This window comes from Stigmatopora argus, chromosome 15, assembly GCF_051989625.1.
Source record: "Stigmatopora argus isolate UIUO_Sarg chromosome 15, RoL_Sarg_1.0, whole genome shotgun sequence".
Taxonomy (NCBI): Eukaryota; Metazoa; Chordata; class Actinopteri; order Syngnathiformes; family Syngnathidae; genus Stigmatopora; species Stigmatopora argus.
This window is the reverse complement of record NC_135401.1, coordinates 11,524,236-11,535,157: the sequence shown is the minus strand read 5'-3', so window position 1 is coordinate 11,535,157 and position 10,922 is coordinate 11,524,236. Positions and strand designations below refer to the sequence as shown.

Here is a 10,922-nt window from a genome sequence, read left to right as displayed (position 1 = left end):
TTTTCATAATAATATTACGAAAAGTCCTAAAATGACCTCATATTAAACCGGGGGTGGAGTGCTCATAGTTGTATCATCATTTGGCATTTATTTTCCCCTCCCAGTCAAAATGGATTGTGAATTAAATGCTATGCAAAAATTAAAATATTCAACTCTAGAGTGTTGGTTGGGGCTTTAGCCAATGTATATTTTTGGTTTATACTTCATTTATGGATAATAATTTTAGTTTTTATCAATTTTGCATTGATTTCTATATTTAAATGATCTAAATCATCTAAAAATAAAATCATTATCATTCATTTAAAAAATGTTATCATAAAAAATGCATTTTGTTTAAATGACCAACAATAGTTACTTGTTCAATAAAGGGTCATTTGAAATGGTGCCCATTGTCCCTGGCAGTGTTAATCCAAAATCCAACCCACCAAATTTCCGGAAAAGGTGATGTAGAATAAAAAATAATTTAATCCATTTCACTTTATATATGCATTTTAAATCCATTAAAAGACAGCAAAACTAACATTTCAATCCACTATTAATTGGCTCTCGCCCCAGTTATCTTGTTATCACGCTAAACGGCCGCGAGGGGGCGTCATGATGACCTCACCCGTCCGACGCTCCGACAGTGACGTAGTGACATTTTCTTTTCCGTTGCCATGGGGACTTTGAACACGTTTGGTTGACGCGTGGCGACCAAAAGTTAGCACGAAGCTCGCGATCAACGCTTGTGACGCCGTCGTGTAGTTGCCCCATTTGAGGCAGTCGCTGCGTGGAGTAAATGGGAGAAGTGGAATAATCACGTATTCACCTGTGGGGAATCATGTGATGCTAAACGAGCAAAAGCGGGAGCGACCATCTTATGATGTTTCACGCCAAACGGTTAAGTAATTTCAAGTCATGTAGCTCTTATTAAATGACAATTGACCAAAAACAACCAGTTTCATTTCATAGGCCGGCCAAAGAAATCGCAGATCTATTATGTGAGAATGTATAAGTATAGACAGAATGAACTGGATTTTATTTGGTGTGATTGTCATGGAATTTTCTCTACTAAACATTGGCAAATTAATATTTATAAACTGTAGTGTACGTATCTCATATCAAAATGCATATTTTGCTAAACTTCAATTTTATGTCACATTGCTGACTTAAGAAATTTCCAAAACCTTTTTTTGAGCCTGTTCAATATTTTCTTTATTTCTTCATCATTGTTATGTTTTTAATTACCTTTTTCAATTAAAAAGGAAAAAGAGCAAATATTAATTTCATGTATTCATATTTCATTCATTCATTTTCTGAACCGCTTTATCCTCATTAGGGTCGCGGAGGGTGCTGGAGCCTATCTCAGTTGACTGCCAGCCAACCATGCACACTCACACCCATACCTAGGGACAATTTAGAGTGTCCAATCAGCCTACCATGCATGTTTTTTTGGAATGTGGGAGGAAACCGGAGTACCCGGAGGAAAGCCACACAGGCGAACATGCAAACACCACACAGGTGGACCGACCTGGATTTAAACCCACGACCCCAGAGCTGTGAGGCCAATGCGCTAACCACTCATCCGCCGGGGCGCATAATTCATATTTCATTGTATTTATTTGTTATAATATATTAAATGTTTTATTTAATCGGCTAATCATGTCCCCCGTCTCTGGCCCGGAGTCAGCTGGGATAGTCTCCAGCACCCCCCACGACCCTAATGAGGATAAAGCAGTTCAGAAAATGAATGAATGAATACTTCTGAGTGACGCTTTGTTTTGAAAGTGTTGTATTTACTTTTATTGATTTGTGAAAAATACTGCCCTCTGGTGTAAACAGTGAATATGGCATAACTCTGACAGCATTGAATGAGTAGCAGCACAAGCATCCAGCTCAAAATATAATGGAAAACTATTTTAAACTGATGATGTCATTTATATGGATGTCTAATGAGTTGCTTACTGTTTAGGACAAAGAAGTGTGCGTTTATGTTGATGTGAAGAGCTGTGGGCGTCGAGTGAATGCTCATGTTGAGCTCCGGTAAGCAAGGCATTTTATAGATTCAGCCTCAATTCTTAATTGTAATTTTGTATGTATTGTTAGAAAATTCATTTAAAAAACAATATTATTTCTGGACGTGTTGAATATTAGTGTACGGGCTATAGCTATACTATCGTTTTTGTTTGAATATGCAAATTAGAGATTTGCACGAGTTTAGTGCTAGTGGATAATTGCAACACTTGCAGATATAGTTCACCTAGTCCTTACTGTTGGTACAGTACATTTTGGATGGTAATTGTGCAGCTAGTTAAGGTTAAGTGCTTACTTTTGACATGCTGTATAAAGCACTCGTGATTTCAATGTGTATCAGAATCGGTTAAAAGCATTATAACAGTGTAAATGGCTCATTAAGTTTATTTTATTTCATACAGAATGGGAAATGTGACTTTTTAAAATAAATCCTGTTTTTTGTTTGTTAATGTTGTTTTGCTACACGATACTCAATTAATCAAACTAATCGATAGGTTACTCGATTATTTAAATAATGGAGAGCTGAAGCCCAATTCAAATCCAATATGGCAGGAGTCATTCTCTTCTGGTCCATTTTACGAACAAACACAGTTGCATAATTAATGTTTTCTTTCCTTGTCAGATGTCAACTTCTGGGAAAAAATCTGTGGTACGCAATGTTAGAAAGTCATGGCGTGATGACGAGGTGGTCAGAGAACTGGTCAGTATGATAGGCATTCAATCCATTTTGGCTGTTAATAATTGCATAGATTTTATCCCTACATTTTGGAACGTAACCTTATTTTGTCAACTTAATCACAGTTATAAACCCTTCTTTGGACCCCAAAGCATACAGTGGTACCTCGACATACAATCTTAATCCATTCCGGGACTGAGATCGTATGTCGAGCTTTTCGTAACTTGAGCGGACATTTCCCATTGAAATGAACTAAAAACTAATTAATTCGTTCCAACCCTCTGAAAAAAGACCAAAAACAGGATATTGGATTGGAAAAAATGTTTTATTTCTTCTAATTTGCCATCTATTAACAAAGTAACACATAACTAGTGTTTTAATAGTAATAAAATGTGTTTAATATAAGTAAAATTAGACGCATTTCGAAGGGGGAAGAGAGAGATGGACAGAGAGAAATGGGACGTTAATTCGTTCCAACCCTCTGAAAAACACCAAAAACAGGATATTGGATTGGAAAAAATGTTTTATTTCTTCTAATTCACCATCTATTAACAAAGTAACACATAACTAGTGGTTTAATAGTAATAAAATGTGTTTAATATAACTAAAATTGGGTGGTGTTGTGTGCACGAGTATACTTCATTACCCAGAAAGCCCTCTTTTTGCCTGCGCATGCGCGTTGTGCGTTTCCTGGTCGAAACTCGTCTGAATAAATCGTTCAGTGCTCGTAGATATCTCTTATACACGAAAGAGATGCGGCAAAAAAGACAGTGCGCTACAATGATAAACAGCCTCTCGTCATGGCCACCTGGCTTGGTCGCATCTCGAAATTTTGATTGTATCTAGGGCGAATTATTCGATCTAAATTTTCATCGTACCACGAGCATGTCGTACCATGAGCTGATCGTAGGTCGAGGTACCACTGTAGTTTTAAGCTTTACTTTAAAACCCTAATTTTGGCTTTAAATCGTATGTACTAAAAACTGAATTCAGATTTGAACTCCTAATTTGGAACCCCAATTTTTGCATAAATGAACCCTTTTTTTTAAACATCATTTGCTCTATTCTCCAACAGTGCATGGCTAATGGACTCTCCTATGATGACCTCGCTGAAAGGGGGCCCAATATCACCTCCCTGGAGGTCATCTTGAGTGGTTTCCCCCGCATGGTTGGCATTTCCCACTTCCCAAATCTCTGCCATCTTAAAATCCTGGGTCAGGGCATTAAACGCATCGATGGTCTGGAAAGTTGCCCCTTGCTCCAAGAGGTCTGGGTCGTCGAATGTAAGCTGACAGTAAGTGAGTTTCTATTTCCATGACTAAATTTTAAAAAAAATCCACTTGCAAAAAACAAAAAAATGTACGCATACGTACTGCATCATTGTGTTTCGCAGAAAATATCTGGACTGCAGTTTTGTCTTCAGCTAAAGAAGCTTTACTTGTACGATAATAGAATAGGTGAAATAAAGAATTTAAAATTGAACGTCAACATAGAAGTCCTGTGGCTCAGCAATAACTACATAACGTCGATACAGGTTTGTAGAAGTTGTACTAATTATGCAAATCAGCTTGTGAAACATGATTTATTTTCTGTGAAATGTTATTTTTCTTTATCCATAAGGGCTTGAACACGCTTCAAAACTTGCAAGAACTAAACCTTGCTAACAATAACATTCAGAGGATTGGTAAGCAATTTTCTGTCTTTTGTGGCACACGGAAAAGAAAATGCATAAGTATTTTCTTTCTTTGACGTCTGTTCTTTAAGGGGACGGCCTTGTTAACAATGTGAACCTTCACACTCTGAATCTTTCCGGCAACAAGATCTGCTCCTTTAAGGTGAGATCATTAAAATCTTTTTGAAAATTCTTACGCATGTGAAAGATAATTGTTCTGTGCATTGTTGAGTTCATTTCTGCTTTTTCTTAAGAAAATTGTATTTTATTTCTTTCGTTGTCAACTGAGTTTGATGTCAAGGACTTGTATTCAGAGTCTGCATAAATTTTTGATTAGGTTAGCGAGGTTACATTAGATTACTTTATTCATCCCATATTTGGGAAATGTCACTGTCACAGTAGCAAGAGGGTGAGAATACAGACACAGGAAAATACATTTTAGACATAAATAAATAGGAAATAAATAAGTAAATAAGCGTGTTGCATGAAATATATACACATATACATATACACATATATACATCTATATCAGTGGCGGTCCGTGCATTTTCTCATAGCGCCTTCAACGGGTAAAATCCACTTCCTAGCAGCATTTAATGATTAAATACAAATACTGGAGCTTTTCAGATATTACAACCGGGCCAGGGGGTGATTTTCCCGGGAAAATACACTGATGGACGTCAATGGTGAAACGGCAAAAAATGCACTAAAATGGGGTAAAATCCACTTCCTAGCAGCATTTAGAGATTAAATACAAACACTGGAGCTTTTCAGATATCAGAACTTGGCCCACAATTGAAATATTATTTAGGAATATAGCCATATTTTACTCCCCAAAAATCTATTTTAACTGCACAATATCCATCCTCCTTTCTTTCTTCCTTCTTTTATATCGCCATCAAAGCTAATGCTGAAAGTCGAGCCTGTCCTGTCGTATTTCTGGCATAGTCCGTCTTGAAAATGGCTTTAAATCAACATAACAATATGTTTGCTTGTGCAGCCCGCTCCAAATACAGTTTGGTAGCTCTGGCTAATCACTAGCCAATCATCATGACGTATCCCTATGCCTGCAACAAGGCAATGACGTATCCCTATGCCCTCGAAATGGCCTTGGTGTCACCAAATCGAATTCTGATTGGTTAAAGCAAGTCTTATCGACTCTTGTTTAATGCAGCAGAGCCCGCAGAACTGATTGTGAAGGCCTTGAGGCAGATTTCTGACCCTGGCAACAAATAATGGCTGAAATGTGATTGGTTAAATGCTTCAATATGAAAACACATCTGGAAGCAGTGCAACCAGGGGGGAAAGCAATGAAAGGAAGCTAACAGACAATTTGGAATTATTTAATAAGTATTGATGGACAAAATATAATATATGATTCAGATATTTCTTAGGCCAGCAGAGAAGGCCTTGAAGGCCCTGACGGCCCGCCACTGATCTATATACATACACATATATACATATATATACATACACATACATATACACATATATACATATATATATATATATATATATATATATATATATATATATATATATATATATATATATATATATATATATATATATATATATATATATATATACAAACATACATATACATACACATTTTAATACACTTGCATGTCCTGACAGCAAATGTTTTAGCCCCCACATGCAGGAATCATATGTTTTTAATAATAGTAATATCAATATCAATTTCCCTATTTTCCAAACTACCACAGCACATACTCTGTGACATCTACTGGCAGTGATAACTTTTGAATTGATGTCCCCTGTAACGATCCACTGTCTCTGAAAGGGCTAAATTCAGGATTTGAATATATACATGCTTCGAGAGTCATATGTTTTTTGAATTGTTCTACCACGGCCGATTTAACAGCAAAAACGTTCTTGCCGTGTTGTTTTCCCAGGAGCTGACCCGACTGACGTGCCTGTCGAAACTGAGAGATCTGGCACTGTGTGACTTTACCGCCACCCTAAACCCAGTGTGTCGGTTGTGCAATTATGCCACGCACATGCTGTACCATTTCCCCTTGCTCTTGTTCCTCGACACCTACGACGTGTCCAGCTCGCAAGTCACTGAAGTAGCCGAGGTAGTGAGAAAACAAAAAACAATTCCAACAAGTCTGTCACCAAACTTAACAGCGAATAAGTCTTCGACCGTGCTTCTAAATTGGGAAAATGTTTTGACTTCCGCTGATGATTAATCTGGTCAACAAAAAAATAAGTTAAATATGACAAGCTAATCTAACTGCAAATGACTGAAAAGTGAAACTATTATGAAAAAAAGGATTTAATATTGCTAATAATATAAAAAAATGCCAATTACATGAAAACTAAAGTATACAGAAAAAAATAGCAGATTTGCAATCAGAATTTATGGAACAGAAAATGACCCAAAATATGTTGGCAAGTGTTTTTGCTGTTGCTTTTACCTTATTAACTTTAGGTCACGGATTCTGTGCTGCATATTTTCATGTTGGTATTTGAAGTCATGTTCTTTCTGTTAGTCCACTGTAATGAAGAAGATGATGTTTTACAACATGCGTTCCCGCACTGCTCGGAGAAATCTGACAGAAATTCTGTTGCGACTTCTCAAGAAAAAAAACGCCTCCTTGGAGTCACCTTTAGAAAGTATTCGGTCCCTCAATTACACCTTAAAAAATGTAAGAACCCCTCCAGAAACCTCTTTGCGGTTGTCACAAAAGTAGGTTATTGACTTGTTATACTGTACTACCTCCCCAGGTTGAATGTGCTCTTTCCAAGAAGACTGTAGATGATCCTTACGATACTTTGGACGATGATTTTAGCAGCAAAAGTGACAGCCCTGACCCCGTTGCAGAGCAAATGCTGAAAAAGATTGAAGTACTACAGCAGAGATTGGCTGTTTCCACTAGGAGGCTGCAGGAGTTAGTTCGTGTAGTAATATTTATAACAGAAGAGATGTCTACCTGCGTGTTTATAATGTAGAAAAATCCCTGTGCTTTTTCCTCAGAATTGAAAACTGGCATCAGCACAACGTGTCACAAGCAACACAAATGATGGAGGACACTGTGCACTTTATGTCCACTGAGCTACACAGTGTTGGAAATATTCGCCTGGAGGAAGGGAGCACCAGAGACCCATGGTATAGCTTTTTGTAGCATTGTGCATGTCCAGTCGTTCACTGTAAATCAAAACAAACCTTTAATTTCCATTAAAATACTGGCAGTTGTATTGCCAATTTTATGTACAGTGGTACCTCGACATACGATCTTAATCTGTTCCGGGACTGAGATCGTATGTCAAGCTTTTCGTAACTTGAGCGAACGTTTCCCATTGAAATGAACTAAAAACAAAATAATTTGTTCAAACCCTCTGAAAAAACACCAAAAAACAGGATATTGGATTGGATTTTTCTTAAATTTCCTCTAATTCGCCATCTATTAACAAAGTAACACATAACTAGTGGTTTAATAGTAATAAAATGTGTTTAATAGAAGTAAAATTAGACGCATTTCGTGGAGGGTAGAGACAGCGACATACACGGAGGCAGGGTGGGTGGGGGTCACTGTTCCCTCTAAGCTGCGCGCGTGCGCAATTGCGCACTACTCTCGTCTTCTCTGCGCAGAAGAAATCCTATGGCGCGCAGTAAAAAAAAAAAAAAAACGGATTTTTTTTTTTTTTTTTTTTTTTTTTTTTTTTTTTTTTTTTTTTTTTACCCCTTTCTTCATGATGGGCTCGGTTCTAATGTCCAAAGAGCTCCAGTATTTGTATTTAATCATTAAACGCTGTTTTCGGCTGGATTTGACCGAATTTGAGAGCATTTTGAGCCGTTTGGCGAATGGACGTATATAGACGTTTTTTTGCCTCCATCGCGATATCATCACGACATTTTACCAAGGAATTCACTTCCCTGGGCTCGGTTCTAATGTCCAAAGAGCTCCAGTATTTGTATTTAATCATTAAATGCTGTTTTAGGATGGATTTGACCCGATTGCTGTCATTTTACGGCTCGGTTCTGCTACATCTGCCCGCCCAAGAGTGCTTATTCCCGGGCTGCCATTGATGGTAGACTAACATTGATTTTTACTATAATTTGGACAACACCGGCGGCGGGCCGGATTAAAAATCCTAACGGGCCGTATATGGCCCGCGGGCCGAGGTTGAAAAACTTGTACACACACGATCCGGGGGCGGGGCGAGCGCGCGAATCCCGTTTCGGCGAAACCTCCGTTCGGCCGAATGAACGTTCGGCGGAACGTCCATTCGGCGACCTGCCCGTCTGTCAAACGTCCGTCGGCGAAACGTCTTTAGGCGAATCATCCGAGTACCGATGATGTCGCTCACACTGGTACTCAGTGCGCTCAGGGAGGTTGACTTTCTGCTCAGACCAACGAAAAATTAGAGGGAACATTGGTGGGGGGTATGGTGTGTTTCAGGGGGGGACTTTTTCCACGACAACGCACTTGTATTGAAACAAACAAATTTAAATTAACTTGGATTAATATATACAGACATACTCAAACAAACGTTTAATATAACTTTACACAAAACTGAATTCTAATTTTTTTAATTTTTTTTTTTACCTTCGTTCTGGCCGGGTTAGCTGTTTGCCACGCCTCCACCCTCACGTTCGCTATCGATGGGCTGTTTGCTGTTGTATTCCCTTCAAAATATTCCGAAAATGATGCACACAAATGTCCTCACAATAGAATAACGCACGACCACTTGCCAACGAGAAGTAGTCTTGAATAAGCGATCGCGGGAGCTAACAGGCTAAAGAAGGAAAAGCAGGAAATACAACAGCTGCCTACCTATGTATTGATTGTGGGTAATGAAGTTTTATTCTGAGAAAGGGTGCCATTGGCTATCGGCGTTGTGTGCACGAGTATACTTCATTACCCAGAAAGCCCTCTTTTTGCCCGCGCATGCGCGTTGTGCGTTTTCAGGTCCATGTGCAGGCGAAAAAAACCGTTCAGTGCTCGTAGATATCTGTTATACACGAAAGAGATGCGGCAAGACAGTGCCATGGCCACCTGGCTTGGTCGCATCTAGAATTTTTTATCGTTTCTAGGGCGAATTATTCGATCGAAATTTTCATCATATCTCGAGCATGTCGTAGGTAGAGCTGACCATAGGTCAAGGTACCACTGTATCTTCAACTCACTTGCGGCGCTAGACATCCAATCCACTTTGACAGGGAGGGCTTCCAACGATCAAACAATCGCTGCAAGGGGTTACGAGTTATTTTTTTCCCTCGCAGGTCCCACTTCCTAATGCACGGGCCCCTGGTAACACCCACTTTACACTGAAAAATACACCTTTCGTTTTTGTTAGACTCTCCTCTCTCCCCGCAATATACTGTGCAAACAAAAGAGGCATTGCAAAACAACCTCGACAATAATTTTCAATGTGCTACATCGAAACTGTCAGTAGCCTTCAGGGCAACCTTTTGAATACAACAATTACAACAACATGGATTCTCTACACTTGGGGTCTTCTATACGGAATAGATAAATGGTAGCCTTTGCCATCATTGCAATAGTTTTTAAAGCTTCACACTAAAAACAGCAGAATTAACTTGTCTATTAAAGTCTTCTAGTTTAACAGTTTCATTTGAGGGTTTCCATAGTCTACAAAAAAAAACCATTAGCTAAATTTAATGCTTTTGTGTGTTTGGATTCAATGCTGAGTACAAACTGAAGTCTTTTTTTCACCGTAGTTTGTTTTGAATTTGAAGTAAATTCAGTTTGTACCATGAAGTTGATGTTTTTTTCTTTAAACTATGTCTTCTCCAGGTTCACTTCCTGTCGCGATCTGCTGCTCTCTCGCTTTTCTCTGTCAGACTACATGAGTCTTGGCATCACTGGCATCAGGGTCAACAGAGTGGTCCGAATCCACAACAGCGGGCTGAGAATTCGCTTTAAGGACAAACTTCAAACCCTGCTGTCAAGGGATGGTTCGGCCAACACGGTGACGTAAGTCAACCGCTGATCTGATTTTCACAGATGTTGTTGATCTTGTATGTGTGGTAACCTCAGTCTCAGTCTGCAGAAGGTCCCCACCTTGTGGACTTCCTGTGTGTTGCTCCAGTTTCTTACCTAGGTCTACAATGTCTTGTGTGTCTTGTCTCCAAGAAATTTCCAGAATACGTGATGAAATAAAGTTCTAATCTAATCTAATGCAACATTTGCACTCAGGAATTACAAGCGGCTACTTGAGCACTTATTCTACATCGGTGAACCAGACCAAAATGGCGATAGCGTGTTAAACATCATGGAGGAAGGCTTCAAATCTGCAAGAGAATACAAGGTGTTTTGCATTTTCATTCATATTCAGAAATTAGACAGAAGACCAATGTTGTGACAGGGTTATTCGTCCAAACCAGGCACTTGGAAAAGAAGCAGCAGTGCCCTTAACTAACAGCCTGATCGTGAGTGAACAGCCAAGAATTGATTATTTACTACAGAATACTGGACAAGGGTGTTACGACAGAAGAAAATATGAAATCCCTTTCAGATCTGGTGGGTAAATTTGCGTCTGAATGCAGAAATCGACTCATTTGGGCTATAA

The 10,922-nt window shown here is 38.8% G+C and overlaps 1 protein-coding gene across 2 annotated transcripts in view; it reads left to right on the top strand.

Moving 5' to 3' along the window:
* The window catches only part of lrrc9 (leucine rich repeat containing 9), a 29,111-nt gene that overhangs the window by 1,485 nt on the left and 16,704 nt on the right, over positions 1-10,922 (top strand). The window contains exons 1-14 of one of the 2 annotated variants that reach the window (XM_077621783.1): positions 684-879; positions 1,952-2,022; positions 2,636-2,713; positions 3,765-3,983; positions 4,083-4,223; positions 4,310-4,373; positions 4,454-4,524; positions 6,278-6,460; positions 6,878-7,033; positions 7,113-7,276; positions 7,363-7,494; positions 10,148-10,327; positions 10,550-10,661; positions 10,738-10,873. In XM_077621783.1, coding sequence (XP_077477909.1) covers positions 2,636-2,713; positions 3,765-3,983; positions 4,083-4,223; positions 4,310-4,373; positions 4,454-4,524; positions 6,278-6,460; positions 6,878-7,033; positions 7,113-7,276; positions 7,363-7,494; positions 10,148-10,327; positions 10,550-10,661; positions 10,738-10,873 — 1,636 coding nt within the window. In that variant the 5' untranslated portion in view covers positions 684-879; positions 1,952-2,022. Of the gene's footprint in view, positions 1-683; positions 880-1,951; positions 2,023-2,635; positions 2,714-3,764; positions 3,984-4,082; positions 4,224-4,309; positions 4,374-4,453; positions 4,525-6,277; positions 6,461-6,877; positions 7,034-7,112; positions 7,277-7,362; positions 7,495-10,147; positions 10,328-10,549; positions 10,662-10,737; positions 10,874-10,922 lie in introns of those variants that run through there. The other variant, XM_077621782.1, reaches the window with a different exon arrangement.